We start from the raw sequence: 21898 nt of genomic DNA, 5'->3' as shown, positions 1-21898 counted from the left end.
AGCTATTTCTAGAAATAAAAAAACACATTTGACCTTACACCATCTTAAAAAATGGATGAAGATTTTGATGAAGAACAAATAGAAGGTCTTTTAGCCTGAGTTAGAAAGAGAGAGAAAAGCTATCTAAATCTATCTTTTGATCAAGAATGTATCTACAGGAGTCTAAGGTCTTCAATCACATGAAGAATCTGCTTTGCATTAATTATGTTTGCTTTTATTAGTGTCAGATTTACTTTTGACTTTTACTTTTTGACAAAGTTGTTTGTTTTAGTCAGGTCACCTTAGGCAAATTTACTTTTTATTTTGGTCATATCTACTTTTACTTTAAGAAAAGTGTGTAAATGTATAATAATAATGGTGTGTTGTCTTGACTTTCCTTCCTTCTTTGATAAAAGGGAGACTAAGATGTATTGTAAAGTAGGACTTGCTTGGCAAAAAAATTAGTGTGTCCTCAATTATATCTCTTTTCTAAAACTCTCTCATCTCTCTTGAAAGCTTGATTCAATAATCTTACTTCTGTCATATTAAGATTCAAGTATGTTTTATACTTGCCTCTTTTGAAGAACCTGTGCATCATGAAGAATCCAACCATGGTCCATGAGTATAAGCTCATGTGACTACACTTAGAGATCCATAGGTTGAAATGTCAAAAGGTTAAGGATCCTAAAGTAGTTCAAATTTGCCTAGGAGAGGTGTTGAAGGACCTTACCTAGATCAATACAGCTTAAGATGTTTTCACCCCAAAACACATAAAGAGAGACAAGAAAACACATGGTAACATGGTCAAATGAAAATTAGGTACATATTCATTATCCTAATTAATGCTCCGACATTTCATTTCTGTCTCAAAAGCTTGACTTGAAATGTTAGCAAATTCATTTCATTGCTTTTTCAATGTACTTCTCAAAAGTCCGTTTGTACATTTATAAATACTTCCCAAAATCTTAATGTCGCAAATCTAAACGGCCATTAGAAGTCTGCCTTGGTTATTGATTTTTTTTTTTTTTATGTGGAGCTTGAGATAATTTGAAACTTTGAATGTCATATGATTGCTATATTAGAATTGAAAAAAAAAACGATTTTATAGATAAATTTTTTTATCTTTTTTGTTGAAAAGTTTTTTAAATAGTTGTATTGGGAAATGATAAAAGATATATATAATGGATAGTACATATTTTTTACTTTGCGCGCTAGATTCGTTATTCATTTCCTTTTCATTGCACAGGAAAAATAATTAATTAGTTCATTAGAACATGCGTTAAAAGAATATTTTTGCTTCTCAGCTATTTACTTAATAGCATTTGGTATCCTAAACTAATATATAATGCAATTTTCCCTTTCAATGTTTTAAAATGGTACATTGGGTATATTGAAATTTTTGACCATTAATTGACTTAAAATTATAGAAAATGCCCTCAAAATTAAAATTGCGGAAAAAAAATCCAAAAATTTACATACAAGTACCCTATATGAAAATTTATACTAATTAAGTCTCTTAAATTATATATAAATACAACAATACAAGTGTTATTTCTTACTTATGTTTTTATTAAGATATGATTTTAACCAACCAATTTAACCTGAGTAATTAATGGATCACAACTATTGGCAAAAACACAAATTACAAGTTAACCTTTGAGATTTACATATTATCTATAAATTTACAATTTAACTAGTGCATCTATTTATTTATAAATGAACACATTTTTTATACTAGCTGTAAATTTTTTAAGGAGGACTTATAAATTTTGGAGAAAGACTTTTAAATTATCACACTATTGAAGGACTTAATTGTTATTAATTTTCTTATAGGATACATGTTTGTAATTTTATGAGTCTTTTTTTAAAATTTTTGAGGTTATTGTTTGTAATTTTTTAGGTCAACTAATAATTAAAGTTAATTTTTTTAATAGAAAAATACCCAATGCACCATTTTCAAATAATGTTGAAGGAAAAAATTACACCACATGTAAGTTTATGATACCAAACTCTCATAAGTGATTTTTTTTTATTGGATACATGTTTGTAATTTTTTGAGCCTTTTTGTATAATTTTTGAGGTCATTGTCTGTAATATTTTAGATCAACTAATAGTTAAAATTAATTTTTTAATAACAGAGTACCCACTACGTCATTTTCAAATGTTGAAGGGAAAAATTACACCACATATAAGTTTATAATACCAAACTCTCATAAGCGAATAGTTGAAGGAAAAAAGTAACCTTTCATATTGTTAATAATTCTTAAAAGTTAAAACATGATTGTCATATTTATCAATGCTTTATTAGAATTTTTGTTAATATAATTGTTTTGATAGATTTTTTATTAGAATTTTTGTTAATATCATTAATAGTGTTAATCATAGGGGAATTTTTTGTTTCATTTGTCAAATAAAAATTAAAAGAAAACTATTAAAATTAAGGGACTAGAAAACCTAATATAAATTTAAGGAATCAAGAGTGTGGGTTTTTTGCTAAAATTGAATAAATACTTACAAAATGCTTACGATAGGATTAAAATTAAAAAATATATAAGTTTTAAGAATTCATTACAGCCTTTTTAAAAAAATAAAATTGTAAGGCTTCTTTTTATGTATAGTAGTATATTATTTTGCGAGATTTTATTTTAAATCCAAAATGCAAAACTATATTCTAAAACTTGTAATTTATATTTATAGTAATTTATTGAGTATAAATTGAAGTAGGAAATTAAGAATCAATACATTATTAATTACTACTTTTAAATAATATCATTTTAAATAAATTTTATATTATTACAATGAAATTGGATTTTGTTTTATTATAAACTACCTCCAAATTTATAAATATATAAATTATTTTTCTTTGTAAATAGATGGATGTGGGTGTGTATAATATTAAAATATATTGATATTTGATAGTTATTATTTCATAGTCTAAAAATTTGCAACACGTTTGCTTTCCATGATGATAGCAAAGGAGCTGGTAGAAAAGCTACCTAAGTAACTCCCATGATAAAATGGTTTTTGAAAATGTCATCCATGCCTCCTACTACGATAGATCTTTTTTAATTGCCTACATGTATCTTTTTGTTGGAGGAAATTTTGTTTGATACACAGTCTGTCACTTTTCTTCTTCAGCTTTCCTCATTACATCTACATGGCCTTCTTCATCTCCTTCCCTTTCCCTCCTTCTTGCTCATAATCTTCCTTATGAATTAGCTAAGAATTCTAAAATATAAAAAATATGTGCAATTATATATAACTTATTTTTTCCATTAATTTCATAATAACTTTCAAACCGCAATAAGATAAAATCATCTTTCTGTTGGAATATTTGTGAATTATTAGCATCAATCAATTTCAAATTCCTAACCAAAATAATATTGTGAATATTACATAATTTTCATGTTATATTATGCACTAGTTTAAAATAAACTAAGCATAATTGAATGGACCATATAGTAGGCTTAAATATTCCATCTGGATACACTGGAAAAAACTCCAACTCACAAGTATATGTGTTTTGACCAGTTATTCTAGTTAAAGCTAAAAATACATTTTGGTCATCGTGATTTTATGACAAGCAACTCGATCTTTAAGTAGCTTTCGTGCTGCAAGATTTTATTCTTGCATTCATTTTGCTTAATGGATTGCATGTTCTCTCAACATCTTACCAGATCCGGAACTTCCATAGATGACAACATGCTTTAAGATAATTATTCTAGTTTATTCAAGCTTTATCTTGCTTCATCTTCTTAATAAAACTCTCATACCCTAGGATCTTTCATTCCATTCCATTCTGTCTCACACTGTCCATTTTATTTTACTGTACATGCATATGCCATTCTAAACTCCCAAACATTCTTAAGTTTACAGCGCATTTGACTTCCATGATAAAACGGTTTTGACAAAGTCATCCATAGCTCTCACTGAGGATCCTTTTTTTCACCATTTTCTTCCTTAGCTTTCCTCATTACTTCTGCAATTTCCATAGCTCTCTTCTTCATCTCCTTCCCTTTCCCTTCTTCTTGCTCCGTAACCATCTCTATCACCTTCTTCACCTCCTTCCCTGAAACCGTAGTTTCCACAGTTCTCGTAATCTCTACACTCACACCCATCTCCTCCATTAACATCTTCGAGTTATAACTCTGCTCCGCTGCAATTGGCCACCCAATAATTGGCACTCCATGGCTCAAGCTTTCAAGCACAGAGTTCCATCCACAATGGCTCAGAAATGCACATATTGATCTGTGTGATAGAATCTCCAATTGTGGAGCCCAATTTCGTATTAGCAAACCCTTTTTTCTAGTTCGCTCTTCAAACCCTTGTGGCAAAAACCATGATTCTGATAATCTGAAAGCTTGTTGTTCGTCATCATCAACAGTGGCGAACCCTAGAGGTGGTCGTATGACCCATATGAAATTTTTTTCACTTTCTTCTATCCCCATTGCTAGTGCCATCATCTGGGATTCACTGATTGAGTTCTGAGATCCAAAGGAAATGTACAGAACGGAATTTAGATCTTTTGAGTCTAGCCACTCAATGCATCTTTCTAGGGTTATGCTTGATTTCTTTGCATTGGAATAATCATTATTAAGAGGGAAGATAGGACCTATGGGCCAAACAGGATGACGATGAATGTAGTTTCTCAGAAGTTGAAGCCCTAAAGGCTCTATTTCTTCAATGGTGTTGCAGATCCAACCATCAGAATTTACAGAGAGTGAAATCTGAGAACGGAAGAATGAAGACCATGCGTCGCTTTCATTAGCTTCTCTTATGAATTTATGAAGTTGAGAGCAATGGAATCTGTAGTTCTCTGGGAACCCTGGAACCCAGAAATCTTCAGAGTCTGTTTTATGGAGAAAATTAACTTGTTAGAAATACAAATTAATGATCTAGAGATTTTTAAAATCATGAGTAAATTCACAGGTTCGTGCATGATGAAATAATTAAAAGGAGTTATTTTTTAACGGAAAGAAGGTACTTTGCCAAGTGCCAACTATAGTTGGTTTCAAGGGAAGAAACTCATTTTTTTTAAGATAGATTTTGGATTGATCATCATGTAACCAAGCTTTGCTTGCCCTTCTCCATTTAAAAACAAGATAGATTTTGGATTAGAATATTGAATAAAACATTACATTGAAAAAAGTATTATTGGTTGACCCAAAAAAGAAAAGAAAAGAAAATTATTATTATTTTTATATTTTGAATGAATTCATATATAGAGCTGATAATTCAGACTAAACTAAATAAGTCAAAAAAAAAATTAGGGCCAAGAACTTAGTAAAATTATATATTTGAATCCATACCACCCTGGAATACATACCAAACTAAAGCAGTTCAATTATATATTTGAAAATTATCCAAAAATACAGTGTCATGCTTTCAGCCAAATATGGAGCTGTCCAAAGGTATGGTTTTTCAAAATGGCCAATATCAACCCATCCCACACATATAAATACCAATTGAACTACTCAATTTTCTTGATAAAAATCTCCTAAAAAAAGTCAACTATACCCGAGACAAAATTCAATATTAGTTAATTGTCAAAATTGCTCAAAGAGAATCCGTACCACCTTGGAATACATACCAAACTAAAGCAGTTCAATATTTGAAGAAAATTACCCAACACCCATCACCACTCAAAATTCAAGACAAGGGACACAGAATCTTGTAGATTGAAGCATGTGAAGAGTTTTGGGGAGCTATGCAAATTGAAGAAGTAGATTGGAAAAGATAATATTGGGGACATGGCAGTAACGAATTCAAAGAATCAAAAAACCATTATAATACCACGTATAAAGAATTAGTTGTTAAAAGAGGTTTTGAAAAATTTAATTTTCACCTCAACCCTTACCATTTTGTTATAGAAATGAACAACATATCTTTTCCTAAAGATATTGTATCTTAAAAAGAAAATGCTTCCACATAGCCAACTGCTGCGATTGATAGATTAGTTTTCAAGGTATAAATTTGAAGTCTGTCATATTAAAGGATATTACAATACCATTGTTGATTACCTCTTAAGAATATCATCAAAGAAGATTCATTTTATCACATCTTCCAAACCAACTCAACTATTTTTTCTTCTATCCATAACCCAAATGGCCTATACAGCTTCTCACAAAGCCAACTTCCTTCCTCGATCACAACTAAACCTTCTCTTAAGTCATCAACCAGCTAAGTAAAGTCTGTTTTTCTAGCAACACATTCTCCTTAAGAATAACAAAGATCCACCTAGAACTTGAATATTTTAACATCCAAACCCAATTTCTAGTCATTCCTTTTATTTGAGGTCTTATACCTAATGAAGTAACATGGTATATTGGGACACTCTCTACTCTTAATACCTATGATTTCGTCTTGACACCTCTTAAACTTTACCACCACTTGCGTAATTTTGGAAATGAAAATTCCTCTCTTTAGACTTTTCTTGAATGGTTTTCACCAATACCCCGATGGAGGTAATGATTTTACAAAGTGATTGACTATCATAATTTTGAAAAGTTCAATTAAGAGAAGAAAAGGTTTATTGCTTCTTTACAATCCGTCAACCCTAAGAGCTTGATAAGAAATGTCAACTATATACGGGCAAGCAAGCCTATTTCTAGCATTCCTCTGTTGATTAGCCTACTTATGATGAGGAAAATGTCATGGGAGAATTGAGGGTTTTTTTTTATGTAATTTAATAAGTATGGAAGAGATGATCCCAAATTACTATGCACCTCACTTAGTCCTATTTCAAATTTAATACGTATTCAAGATTTAAAACTAATTTTTACTAAATACATCTTTTGAGAGGTTGAAGAATCAAGTTTAGAAAACATGAACCAATATTAAATAAATATCATATAAAAAAATTCAATAAATATTCTAGAGTTAATGTACAAATTTACCTTGCAATTTTCACATAAGTGCAACTAATATCCTAAAATATTATTTGGCACAATGTCATTCCAACATTTTTAAAAATGAAACAATTTTGCCCAAGACTACCAGATCCTAACATTGAGCATATTGGTTAGCCACGTGACATATATTTTTGGGAGAATTACTTTAAAGGCCAACTCAACACAATTAATTACTTCCAAATCTATTGACAACTGAGATTTTTCATGTGAGTTTCTACCAAAATATGGACTTACACCCTGTTCATTGGAGTTTAACTACCATAACCTCACAATAATCATGAAAATTTTGTCTATATTTATCATAAAATCACTTAAAGTGATACATGCTATTGGACCAAGCTAAAAATAATAATAAGACGTTGATATAAGATCTAATATAATAAATATTGGCTCACATTCTTCCTTTACATTTCTATAGAACTTGAACGCAATGATACCTGAAAAGAGGAGATTTACAAAAAAAAAATGTTTAGAAATTTTTCCTTTTCCTACCAATCTTCTATCTCTGGCTCTTCCTCCCTCCATGAAAGAGGACCATCCTCTTCAAACAACATTTTTTGTAAAGAAATCTACTTCCAAGAAATTAACCAAGACATTTACTACTTGAAATTACAAAAGTTCATAAAAATGCCTACTATAAACCTAAAGGAAAATTCTTTGTCAAATCTAATTATATTATCAAATTTGTTAAAGGTGTAACTTCTGTCAACCCTTCAAAAGAAGAATTTTTTCTTCTATCAAATGAATCCAATAAATACCACTATAAAAATTATAAGTTTTTGCATGTTAGATGTGTCCAAGTTGCCATCAATCTTCTAGCTAGGGAAGGATTAGACGTCTCTTTTCTCCTTTGTCTTAGGGATTCTAGACATGGGTTATTTTATGATTCATTGTTAGGTATTGTAGAAGATGGCTTGCATGCAAGTCTAATCTATTTCAACAATTACCCAAGTCTAATCTATTTCAACAATTACCCAAATAGAACCGTCAGCCTTATGGATGAAAACTTCATGGATGTTTTAAAATTAAACTTAAAATTACATGACTTTTGTATGAAACCATGATTTATCCTTGTAGCGTTGCTCTATAGAATCCAATATAGAGTCATGAACTCTTCAAGTTTTAGAGTCTTAATACTAAAAGAAGATGGTTATACCACTGTATTCTTAACTGATAGAGCCAAAGAAAATGTTATCCTTCCTAAAGTCATTTAGTAGCATGATGTTAACTTGCCAAACAAATGGGTTATGGAAAATGCAACCCCTGCTTAAGCCCAACCAACTCTTGATACTAGGAATATTAGGCAAATACTTACAGAAGCCATAAGAATAATGTTTGATAAAAAGAAATTCTTTTAGAGAAACATCTTCTAGAGCAGGAACAATTAGTGACTTTAGAACTATTTCTTCAGAATTACCTAGGCACTCAACCACTTCAGCACCCTAGTCCGTACACTCAACCGTACACCTACAAGGTTTGGATACTTCTTCCAACATCCCTAGACAAACCTACCAAAGAGATAAGAAAGATCAACGATCTACATTATCTCCAACATTTTCAAATGAACCTTATGAAATTAATGTCATTTCATCTAATTTTCAAATTGATAAAAATATTTACAAAAGGAATTTTACTTTGATGAAAATGAGCCTACTAGGATTTAGTTCTTTGAACATTTAAAAGGAGAAAAAAGAAAGCAAATTCAAGAAAAATTTTATAACTTCCTTGAAATGTTGCAAGTGAATATTTTATTTTTTTGAATGGTTTGATGCTTATGTTTTAGACAATAAATTGAATATCCATTTGCTAAATCAATTAATATAACCAAATCATGGCATGCTCCTAAAGGAGATATAATAGATTCAAAGCTCCATCCTCAAAGAACTTTCCAACTTCCAAACCTTCATAATGCTCTTCTTTCAAATGGAAATATACTGATGAGCAAATTAGTTCCAAGGATATTCAAAATCTTATGGAATAAAATAATTATACTAATAGGTACCTCTAAATTTTAGGAGAATACCTTACCCATAACCCTATTAAATCTTCATCCTTTCTTCACCAAAACTTACAATAGAGGCCCCACTATTCAAACATTTTCATGTGCACCTAAAATTAAAAAAGAATTTGAGGCTTCACCCTCCAACAATCTTCTACAAAAAAGAACAACTTAAAGCATTAGTTATTTTGGATAGTCCTACCTAAACCTCCAAATCACCAACACTAAGAAATTTAACTATTAATGTTCTATCAAATTAAGAAGAAGCCTCTTCATCATAATCAAATAGGAATCCTGAGATAAACCAAACCTCCTTAAATTAGAAAGCACCCTCAAAATATTATCATCTAAAAGCTATAGATCCTGATCTCTTATTAAAAGAATATCAAGATCAAACTTTTAAACATTTTATTGCAAATAATATTTATGAATGGAATATAGACTGCCAGATTGAATATAATATCCTCAACACTCTTCAATATATGACCATGGTAAATACTACTTATCAAACAACCTATAACAACACAAAAGAAGCTACAGTCAACCTCCTTATTACAGGATTTTCTGGATAGTTGAAAGGATGGTAGGACAATTATGTATCTCAGGAAGAAAAGGGCCAAATCTTTAGAGCTATCAAATTAGAATCTGATGGGACCCCTATAACCTATAATGGAGAACCTATCCCTGATGCAATAAACACCTTGATATTTACCATATTTTAACATTTCATTAGTGACCCCTCTTTATGAAAAGATAAATCAACCAAACTTATTTAAAACCTTAAATGCAGGAAACTTGTCAATTTTAGATGGTATAGAGACATATTTTTTATAACGGTTCATACCCACAAAGATAGCCAATAACCATTTTGGAAAGAAAAATTCTTAGGTGGTCTTGCAAAATCCTCATGAGATAAGGTTAGAGAGAAGATTAGAAACCAAACCAACAAAACCATTCCTTATGAACACTTAAGCTATATGGACAACTCATAGCATATGTTCAGAAAGTTGCCCTAAAAATTTATCAAGATGACCGGATTAACCACCAATTAGCAAATGAACAAGCCTAAAATAGGAGAGATCTAGGTTCTTCCTATGAGTAGTTTTGTTTTTATCCTATAAGAAACATAAATCCAAATCCAAACCTCCTCAAAAGAGTTACCATAAATCTCCAAGAAAACCCCCATACCAAAAGTATAAATCAAATACACCATAGCTCAAAACCTTAGATTAGAATTTAGATTCAAACCTCCTGTTGACATTCCCAAGAAATAGATTACATGTTACAAATGTGGCAAACCAGGTCATATATCTAAATATTGTAGGCTTAGGAAGAAAATTAGAGCCTTGGAAATTGAGGAAAAGATATTTGACTAACTCAATAATCTTATGATAGAAACTTCTGATGAAAAAGCAGTGAGAAAACTTCTAAAGATCTTAATTAAATCCAAAATGATGACATTTTTCCTCTGAAGAAGAAGAAATTAATGTCATTACAAAACAATAGGATTTCCTATTCGAAGTCATTAACACCCTTACAAATCTCAAAGAAAAAAGACATTACCTTAATAAATTTAATGAAATGATAGGAGAAAATCCTTCCCCTTCCTCAAACTATGAGACTCTTCCAATTATAGCCAATAAATATAGTTTGACTAAAACGTTAAAAAGATTTTAAAAAATCCCTAAACCAGCCACAATTTAGGATCTTTAATGTGAAATAAATAATTTATAAATAGAAATTAAAGATCTTAAAATACAACAACAAAGACAAAGTTTAGCCTTAAAGGAAATAAAACTATCTAGTTTCCAAGAATTGAATTTTGAAAATCAACCTGAAAATGATAAAGAACAACATGAACATAATAATGAAAATGAAGAACTTTTTAAACCATTTCTTAATTTAATCTTAGTATTAAAACTCCAAAAATTTTACATTAAGGTTAAAATCATCATTAATCAAGAATTCATTCTTGATCAAATAAGTTTATTTGACACAAGAGCATATTCAAATTGCATCTAAAAAGGTCTTGTCCCAACCAAATATTTTGAAAAAAAAAAACCACAGAAAGATTAGACATGGCTAGTGGGTCTAGGCTTATTGTCAAATAAAAAATTGCAAATGTCATTATAGAAAACCAAGGATTTCAAATCCAAACTCCATTTCTTTTGGTAAAAAACATAAAAAATAAAATCATTTGAGGGACTCCTTTTATTAGGGAGCTTTTTCTATTGACACTAATGGAATAACCATTTAGCATTTAGGAAAGCTAGTTCTCTTTGAATTTATTTCCAAACTAGTAAGTAAAGAAGTCAATCCCATTCTTATTAAAGATAAACAAATTAATTTATTAAAAGATGAAATTTCCTTCAAAAACATAGAAACCCAATTAGCCAAACCAAAAGTTAGATAGAGGGTCTAAGATTTTCTAACCCACATTCAACAAAATATATGTTTTGATCTCCCTAATGCTTTTTGGAAGAGAAAGAAACATTTAGTCAGTCTAAGTTATGAAAAGGATTTCCATGAAACCAAATCCTAACAAATGCTAGACCAATCCAAATGAACCAAGAACTTCTTGAATTTTGCCAAAAGGAAATTCAAGAACTCCTTACCAAAAATTAATCAAAAAGTGTGGCAGTCCTTGATCTTGTGTTTCCTTTTATGCAATAAAAATACAAAAATTAATAGAGGAGCTTCAAGGCCAGTGATTAACTTCAAGCCCTTGAACCAAGTACTTAAGTGGATTAAATACCCTATTCTTAATAAAGAAGACCTTCTTAATTGCCTACATTCAGCAAAAATCTTCTCTAAATTTGATATGAAATCTAGATTTTGGCATATCCTAATTGATGAAAAGGATAGATATAAAACTACATTCACAGTTTCTTTTGGCCAATATGAATGGAATGTCATGCCTTTTAGACTGAAAAATGCCCCTTCTAAATTTTAGATAATTATGAATGAGATCTTTAACCCATACACAAAATACATCATTGTTTACATTGATGATGTTTTGGTCTACTCCCAACCTGTTGATCAGCATTTTAAGCATGTTCACATATTTGTCAATATTGTTAAAAGAAATGACTTTGCTATTTCCAAGACAAAAATTAGCCCTTTTCAAATCAAAATGAGGTTCTTAGGACATCACATCCATCAGGGGATGATTACTCTTATTGACCAAGCCATCTAATTTATCGATAAATTCCCAAATCAAATCATTGATAAAACTCAACTCCATAGATTTCTAGGATGTTTAAATTATGGAGGAGAATTTGTCCAATAGTTACATAATCTCATTAAACCTCTCCATGATAGACTTAAGAAAAATTCACCTTTAAGGACAAACACTGACACTCAAATTGGCAGATGAATCAAATCACAAGTTAAAGAGCTCCCATGCCTAGCTCTACCAAACTCACATGCATTAAAAATAGTAGAAATCGATGCCTTTGACATCAGATATGAAGGAATTCTCAAATAGGGACTTGATGGGAAAGAAAGAATTATTGCCTTCACATCAAAGCATTGGAATCCAACCCAGCAAAATTATTCAATGATAATAATAAAATGTTTACCCATTGTTCTATGCATCACAAAATTTCACAGTGATTTATTGAACTAAAAGTTTTTTAAAAGTTTTGATTGTAAATTAGTTAAAGATATTTTACAAAGTGATATTTAGACCATTGCATTAAAACACATTTTTTTCCAGATGGCAAGCTCTATTAAGCTTTTTTTGATATTGAATGTATTCAAGACTCTACAAACTCTTTTTCATATTATCTCACTAGAGAATTCTTGCAAGGAAGGTAAGTCATGCCTTTAAAGAAAGGGAAGGAGAAGATGGAAAAAATTAATTTAGCAGCACTCCTATCAATTGGGTTATTGACCCAAAAATTAAACGAGTCATTGACTCAAACAAAAAATACAAGGTCATCCACCCTAAAAACCTTAAAGCAAGAGGCATCATCCTCATCAATCCTAAATCAATTGCCCAAACAGAAACCTTAAATTTTTATGCCTTTTCAATTCAAACCATTCAAGCCTTAACCAACCAAGGATTAACCCATTTACCTAAAAAATCATGGGCAAGACATTACTGAGGAAGAAGACTCAAAAAATAATATGATATCCCTTTCTCAACATATTGAGAGCCTAAAAAATAAAAAGTGACTGTGGCTAGCCCGAAAAACAAACAGGTAGTTGAGTTGCCTAAACTTGTACATAAACATAAAACTAACTACACTGACAGCTTGATAAGGCCATAGAAATTGTCCATATTGAACCAAAATTTTTTCCAAAAATTTAAAACCATGTAGCCTCTTAAATCTTTCCTCTAGGGTTTCACTTTAAGCCCACAACCTTGAACAAAACCCAACAATTTTATGAACTTATCTTGGTGGATACTGAATCCATAACCTTAAGGCATAACCCAAACAAGAAAAATGGAATGGTCGATCATACCATATGGAACCACTCTACTTTGCAAATATTAAAAGTGCTTACTCTTGTTAACCGAGGTCAAAACCTTAGTAAACTAAAGAAATTCTCAATCAAATTTGATTCAATGGGATATAATTATTAGGATTATGTTAATGCTTGGCATAACATGTTTTTGTACCAAAACAAATATTAGTATCATATATGGTTCCTTTATTTTAAAAAGGACTATAACCCCTATAAGTTTCCCCAATAGTTTAAAAAGTGGTGGGATTACTTTGAATTTACTAAGAAAATTCTACCCCCAACCATTAAATGAGGATTTTCATATCTTAAATCAAAAATTAACCTCGTAGATAATCCCTTTCTAGCTCTTTTACATTTTTTTATCAAAACTATCATTATCTTGGATTTTCGCTTGACACTGTAGATATAATAATCCACATATCATATATGCTATTCTCTATAAGGTTCTATACATAAGGTAGTATGTAGACTTTTAAGACTATAGAGTCAATTTCTCTATGATCCTATCATGATTCAGAAAGAACCCCTAATAGCTCACACCTTACAGACCAACAAGTTTCTTAACCAAAAAATCTAGATTCATGCATGCTTAGCCTTAACCTCAGATAGATAGACCTTCATTAACCAATTAAAAAGTACACTATTCTTATTAGAGAAAGAAGGATAGTAGATTGCTACCTTTGCCTTTTCTACAGAAACCCTAGAAGAAGACTTCGCACAAGAAAATGAAGATAATTGCTTTGGCATTAACCTTGAAGAAGATTTATCATTGAAAAAATAAATAAAAATAAAAAATTTGACCGTTGACTATTGACTATTGACTATTGACCAAGTGCTGACCATTGACAAATGGCAACATGTAGACTATTGGATGAAGATTGTTAACATGAAATTTAAATTGTTAGATTAAAGAGATCTGACCTTTAGATGCATTTCCAAATGTCTATATGAAGCTTTATAATGTCTCTTTCAAGGGCAAGTTTTTGGCTAGAGAGAACGAGAGAAGAGAGAGGTCTTGAAGATAGTTCTCTGTATAAGCCTCCTTTTTTCAACATACATCAAGATGAATTCCAATTCGCAAGATACTAAGAGACTAACTTTAAATTTTAACAAACTTAAAAGCAAATTCCGTGTAAACTTCATCCTTGCCATACATCCATATATACTTCATATTTGTTGACTTCTACTTGGAAACTACCTTTTCTAGATGGGTCATAGGAAGATTAAAGATTAAAGACCCTTTTTTCTTCCTTTTTGATGGCTTTCCAAAAATTGTACTCAAGTTTTATTGAGTCATACTCTTCTAGTATTTCTTCAATGTTTTTTTTAGTATGTTTGCATGGATAATCCTCTAAATATTGTATCTCTAATTCATATAGATCTTGGGAGTCTAGTGGGATGATTCCCATGGCATCATCTAAGTAACATTAAACTTTTGAACTTGATGGTTGGTCTTGGGTGGAGCTTAAGGTAGGCTCCATCATCCAATCATCAAGAATATTAATTTTAGGCATCTAAGGCTCTCTTAGTACTAAAAACTTGTTGGAATAAGACTAAGAGAGGTGAACTTTAATTCTGGATCATAAACTGGATAATTATTGAGTTCACATAAAAATCTCCTTAAACACCCCTATGAAATTTTCCTTATATTTAGGCCAATTAGCAAAGGTACCCCAGTAATAAGCTTGATTTGTTGTCTAGAGTTGATCGTTCCTATCAAGATTGTAAGGCTGGTGAATTGTGAAGAAGTAATAAGCTTTATATTTTTAGTAGAACTTTCTACAAATCATGATTTTTTATTGATTGGTAGAGTTCTTTTCTCCACTAAGGTATAGGTGAAAACCATTCAAGAAAGTTCTAAAAAGAAGAGCTCTCATTTCTTGAGTCGCACAAGTGGTGATAAATTCAAAGAGGTTGAAGAGCAAATGAATAGGCATAAAAAGCAGAGAGTGCCCAAATATACCATGTTGCTTCATCTAGAATAGGACATTAGATAAAAGGAATAGCCAGATATGGGCTTTGAATATTAAAATATCTAAGGTTTAGGTGGATCTCTATTTTTTCAAGGAGGAGGTGTAGCGAATAAAATAGGATTTATTTAGCAAGATGATAAACTTCAATTAAAGTTTTTTGCTTGGATCCTGAAGGGAAGTTCACTTTGTGGGTGGCTTTGGTAGCCATTTGGGTAATGGATAAAAGGAAAAGTGGTTGGGTTGGTTGGGAAGAGGTGATAAGATAGATATGCTTTTGTGGTCATTAGAGGTAATTAATAATGGTATTTTGATGTCTTTTAATATGGCAAACATCAAATTATACCTTAAAAACCAAACTTTCTATTGAAGCAGCTGGCTATCTAGAAAAATTTTCTTTTTTAGGTCTAGTATTTTTGAAAATGACAAGTTATCCATATCTACCATAAAGTGGTAAGGACTAAGGTGGAAGCTAAATTTTTCAATACCTTTTCTAACAACTAAGACTTCTTTGTATGTGGCATGATAGTGCTTCTTTGATTCATTGAATTCTTTGCTGGCATGCCCACAATATTATCTTTTGCCATCTTATTCTTTAACATGCACAACTCCTAAAACTCTTCACTTGAATTAGTCTACAAGATTTTATGATTTGTCCCTTGTCTAGAATCTCAAGTGTTGTTAGATGTTAGGTAATTTTCTTCATTGAACTGCTTGTGTTTGATCTTTACTCCAAAGAGGTGGATTCTTTTTTAGCAGTTTTGACAATTAGCTAGTTTTGACAATTGCCCACAATACCCAAGTATTGTTGAACCTGCCTGGTTGTCAAGTTCTCATCAGAAAAATTGAGCAATTTAGAGGCTATAAGTGGGTTGAGTTGATACTAGACTTCTTGAAAAACCACACCCAAAATCACTTACTAAATGACAATAACAATATTGAATTTTTACGTATAGTTTTTTAGGAAGGCCAATACCAACCTAACCTATATATATCATCTGAATTGCTAAATTTTCTTGATAAGAATTTGACAACAAGGCATATTTAATAATTATTGGGTTAATTAATTATATCCAAGATTTCATTAAAGACGTGGCTAATTACACTAGCCAATTGTCAAAATTTCTAAAAAATAATCCATCGCCTTGAAGTAAAGATCAAACGCAAGTTCATTGCTTGAAGAAAATTACCCAACATTCACCACCACTGTAGTTTCTAGACAAGGAACAAAGAATCTACAAATTTATGCAAGGGTTCTTAGGAGTTGTACTTATTAAAGAAGAAATGGAAAGATAGTACTATGGGCATGCTAGTGGAGAATTTAATGATTCAGAAAAGCACTATCATGCCACATACAAATAAGCCTTATCTTTTAAAAAATTTATCTAAGGTCCTATTTTAAATGAACTAATATGGTATATTTAGGCACTCTCTTCTCTTTATGCCTTTGCTCTTGCTCTTCAACCTCTTCAAAATTTATCACTACTTGTTTGGCTTAAGAAATGAGGGCTCCTCTTTTTGGACCTTTCTTGAATGTTTTTCACCCATACCCTAGTGAAGAAAAGAACTCTACCAAGTAATTGAAAGTCATAATCTATGGAAAGTTCGTTCCACTGAAAAACAAAAAGTTTTTTCTTTTTTGCGGTTCACCGACTTTACCATCTTGATAGGAATGGTCAAGTCTACATAGAAAATCAAGCTCACTGCTAGGGCATCTCTACTAATTGGCCTATGGAGGGTTTAAGGATTTTTTTACATGAACTCAATAATCCAGGAGATGATCCAAAATTAAAGTACACCTCCTTCAGTCCTATTCCTAACTAGTTTTTTGTATTAGGAGAGCCTTAGATACCTAAAATTGATATTCCTGATGATTGGATGACAGATCTTACCTTAAGCTCCACCCAAGACTAGCCATAAAGTTTACAAGTTCAATGTTACTCAAATAATAATGCCACGGGACCCATCCCACTAGACTCCCAAGACCTATATGAATCAAAGACATAATATTCAAAGGATTATTCATACAATTGTACTAAAAAGCTTGAAGAAATACTAGATGTGTACAAGTCAATAGAAGTTGAGTGCAAATTCTGGAAAGCCATCAAAAAAGGAAAAGAAAAGGGTCTCTAATCTATCACCTTCCTATGAGCCCATTTACAAATAGTGGCTGCCAAGTAAAAGCCAACATATGTGTAGTACATACGAATGCATGGAAAAGGTGAAGTTTGCAAGGAGTTTGCTTTTAAGTCTGTTGAAATTGAGATTTTGTGTTTTAGTGTCTTGTGAATTGAAATTTATCCTCACATATTTTAGCTTAATTCTCTTGTAACTTGAAGTCTTGACTTATGTGTTCATGTGGAGAGTGTTAGAAGAAGCACTGTGTTGTATTGTTTATATCGAAACTTGTACTTTTTATAGAAGGAAGGGAAGAGGTCTATAAATCCTCCTTCACTTATACATATGGAGAAACAAACTTGCAAGATATCCTTTTTCTTATGAAATGAAATGTGTTTTCTCCATGGGTTCTTTCTAACTTTCTTCTATTCTCTTAAAAGCTTGTATTGCTAATATTTTACTTTTATTAACAGAGATTCAATTATACTCTGTACTTGACTCTTTTAAGAGAAACTTGTGCATCATAAAGAATCTAATCATAATCCATAATGGATCAAGTTCTTGCATTATGTTCAATGAGTTTAATCTTTTGTATTTAAATATTGTTATCCTTACTTGGCCCTAGCTTAATTCATATCAAGGAATTAATCTTTGGTGTGTTTGAATATTTATATCCTAACGTGACCCTCGCTCAGTGCATTTAGCAAGTGAGGCCTTACCTGGATTATAATCTTTAGGCATGGTGAGCTTAATCTTTTTGAGTTTATAGGAGCATAGTAAGGCCTTATTTGGATTATACTATTTAAATATCAAAAGCTTAAAGCTATTCAGCTAAATTAAGGACCAATATCATGAATGGTATCAGAGCCAAACGTTTGCAATGACAAAAGGAAAAAATTAGTAATGCTTGCAAGTAAGGAGGAAATCCTATACTTATAAGTGAAACATTTACCACCTTACCTATTGCTTCTAACCCAGTTAGACTTTCTTCCTCCCTTTCTCTTGACCAAATTCTTTCTTCAGTCAAAAAAATCATTGCAACAAAATTGAAAATTTAGTCAAGATTTCACATCTTGAATATGCTCAAATTCAAGACACCAATCTTACTCTTCTCTGCCCATACAATCTCTATCATCAACTTGATTATTTTGCTAGAGGCATTCAATCTTTGATTTCTACCATAAGACCCTAGGCTAAAAAAGTTATTTAAACTTTTAAGCTTGACCAATGTGTTCAAGAAACCTTTGTGGAATAATATGTTACTCTTGAAATTTCTCAGTCTCTAATAAATTTTTGACAACAATAAGGATATACCTATTTACATATTAAGGTTGTCCATCTCATCTAGACTTTTCATATGGAAGAAAGGGAATTCTAGCAACTTCTAGAATTTCTTTTTAGCTACCAATTACACAACTTACAATAATGTTGTAATCGAGACACTACTGACTACTAGTAATAAGAGTATGATCCTCACTATTGCTCTAGACTTCAACATGAAGTTATCTAACGCAACCCTCTACAGGTTGAAAGTACAAGTTCAAAAATAGTTGGTGCAGATCAAGATCCTCATGCTATTATGTCTATACTACACCATCATATTATTTATTAGCTGTAAAATCACTCATTAGACCTTCATTCCCTCACTCCATTAAGGATGCTTTGTAAATTATGGCAAAAAGGTCAGGTAAAACCTCTGTCATACAAATTCTGAGGAAACTTCCTATAGACAAACTCTTTTAATTAACGCCCCTATAATGGATCAATAATTATGAGATAATTCCATCATCAACATGATGTTCAAATAGCTACTCTGCCCGTCCTATGAATGCATGGCAATGGCAAAGTTTGCATGGAATTTTCTTTTTAGTGTGCTGAAATTTGGAGTTTGTCTTTTACTGTCATGTTAATTGGAATTCGTCCTCATCTACTTTAGCTTTATTCTCTTGTAACTTGAAGTCATGGCTTATTTATGCATGTGAAGAGTGTTGGAAGAAGCACTTTGTCTTGTAGTGTTTGTATTGAAACTTGTACTTTGGATGGAAGGAGGGGGAGAAGTCTATAAATCCTCCTTCACTTGCACATATGGAGGAACAATTTTGTGAGATATCCTCCCTCTTATGAAATGAAGCAGTTTTTTTTTTTTTAATAAAATGAAGAATGTTTTCTCCATGAGTTCTTTCTAACTTTCTTCGATCTATATATTCTCCTAAAAAAGCTTGTATTACTAATATTTTACTTTTGTCCATGGAGAATGAACTGTGCTCTACACTTGACTCTTTTTAAGAGAAGCTTATGCATCAGAAAGCTTATCATGATCCATTACAGGTTAAGTTCTTGCATTAAAGTTCCATGAGTTTGATCTTTAGTATTTAAATATCGGTATCCTAACTTGGCCCTAGCTCAGTACATATCAAGAGATTAATTTTTAGTGTTTAAACATTGATATCTAACATGGCCCTAGCCCAGTGCATTTGGCAAGTGAAACGTTGCCTGGATTACAATCTTTAATAAGCATGGTAAGCTTAATCTTTTTGAGTTTTCAAGAGCATAGTGAGGCCTTATTTGGATTATAGTATTTAAGTATGGCAAGCTTAAACCCATTGAGCTTAATTGAGGACCGATTTCACGAACGGTATTCATTATAAAAACAATATGTCTTCCCTTGTACTCCATATAATCAGGTTTCACATTCTAGTAAATGGTAAGATAAACATGTTAGGTATACATTTTTGAACAATTTAAAAAGAAAAAGAAATCATTAATATCAATACGTACTTTATAAGTGCGATCCACTATTCGTCCCTTTATCATCTCTTTTTCTTTTGTTTTTTTGTTTTTAAACAAACCAACATCTTCTAAGGGAAAAATTGAGGGAAGAGGACGTCTAGGGACTAGGGGATCGAATAATAAAGACAGAGTAATATATGTTCCAAGCCCTTCATAAATTATGTATATAATAGTTTATATTTTAGATATGTTCTTTCCTTAGCTTTTCTTTTGTTTGTCTTTTCTTTTTTTCTTTTTTTTTTTAAGTAGTCAATATAAACAACTCACACAACAACCACATTGTTAATGCAGGGCTTGACCTAGGATCTTATAGTCATAGGTGGTATTGCCTGTAGGACAACTAACAATTAGGCTTTTCTTTCCTTTTCACACACACATTTTTAACTATACAGTTACAATTCTCTTTATTTTTTTTCATTTTTCTCAAAAAAAAGGTACTTTTCTACCTTTTTTAAAAAAATAAAATACATACATACAGACATATATATACTTCCTTCAAACCACAATATAAAACATCCTTTGAAAGTCGTATTTGATCCGGTATTATGTAATTTTTATAATTATTTTTATAACTATACTCTTATTTCATTTATTATTCTTTATTAAAAAATTGATACACTAAAATTCAATTGTTATTAAAATAAACTTATATGAGATATATAAGGAGAATATAATTGAAAAAATGTAAAAAATTTTAAAAGAATAAGGTTTCATGTTTTTTTTAATAATGATGTAGTTATCTTATAATAAAGAAAGTAATTTACAATACATATTTGCAGAAAAATATTTGGATTCAGCTTAGGCCACAATATTTAAGATCATATAATTGAAATTAAACTGAAGATAAATGAAGTTGTTACCAGTTTTCTTGTGAGGAAGATTGCACCATACAGAGATATAAGCCAGAATCCCATACGCACCAGCCGTACTGAACGTCACGTTTCTCGTGCCTACGCTCTTTGCAACTTCAGTGACCCACCCGAAGAACACATCCGATACGATACACAAAACTTCGTCTCCTTCTTCTCTGATCTCAGAGATCAGACGTCGAAGAGGACCTTCAAGGCTCGGAGATGCGACAGTAAGTTTGGGGATCTCCGACGGAGGCAACTTCTCTGTGTTCTCCACATCCGGCGGCAGGCTTTGGTCGACGGAACTGAACGCGAGCTCGGCGAAACGTAATTTGCGATATCGCCGATCGCTCTCATCATCGGTGTTGACGACGGCATCTTCGGAAATGGTGGATTTAAGGAACTGGATGTTGTGTGGAGTGGAGGCGATTGTGACGACGACGGTGTGGTTGGATCTTTCATGGATGAGATTTGCGAGTGAGAGGAAGGGAATGAGGTGGCCATGCGCCATGAAAGGAAGCATCACGATGTGATCTGTCGTCGTCGTCGTCTTCTTCTTCTTCGTTTGCTTAGGCTCTGCCATTATAGGAACTCGGTTCAGTGGGGGTATGGGAAAGAGTTTACAGAAGACGCTTCAACAAAAACGAAGTTTGAATAAATATCTGTGCGCATGAACAGACGAACCACGATTCATTGCCTCGCACACCACCCGCCATTTAAAGTGCGTTCCCTGTGCATGCTATCTCGTTGCCTTTTGAATGACCAAAAGCTTTAAGTGAATTGGGTCCGAGAATTTGATCCCGCAAT

General features: G+C 31.7%; 1 protein-coding gene across 1 annotated transcript; it reads right to left on the bottom strand.

Moving 5' to 3' along the window:
- Positions 1-3685: 3685 nt before the first annotated feature.
- LOC129320019 (UDP-glycosyltransferase 92A1-like) lies at positions 3686-21873 on the bottom strand. The gene is made up of 2 exons (XM_054965146.1): positions 21101-21873; positions 3686-4828 (listed from the first exon to the last, which is right to left on the bottom strand). Exons 1-2 carry the CDS (start codon positions 21672-21674, stop codon positions 3906-3908), a joined length of 1497 nt encoding a protein of 498 aa, XP_054821121.1. The 5' UTR covers positions 21675-21873; the 3' UTR covers positions 3686-3905.
- Between the last annotated feature and the right edge of the window lie 25 nt (positions 21874-21898).

Source organism: Prosopis cineraria, unplaced genomic scaffold, assembly GCF_029017545.1.
Source record: "Prosopis cineraria cultivar Desert tree isolate PC_DT_omini unplaced genomic scaffold, ASM2901754v1 PC9, whole genome shotgun sequence".
Lineage (NCBI taxonomy): Eukaryota > Viridiplantae > Streptophyta > Magnoliopsida > Fabales > Fabaceae > Prosopis > Prosopis cineraria.
Note: the sequence above shows the minus strand (reverse complement) of the source record. Positions and strands in the feature narration are given on the sequence as shown.

Bases quoted from the DNA above. Each gene is read 5' to 3' on its own strand.
- LOC129320019 (XM_054965146.1), bottom strand. From the start codon at position 21,674: ATGGCAGAGCCTAAGCAAACGAAGAAGAAGAAGACGACGACGACGACA. The intron at 4,829-21,100 runs GTAACAACTTCA...TCCATAAAACAG, and splicing joins TCTTCCTCACAAGAAAACTG to ACTCTGAAGATTTCTGGGTT.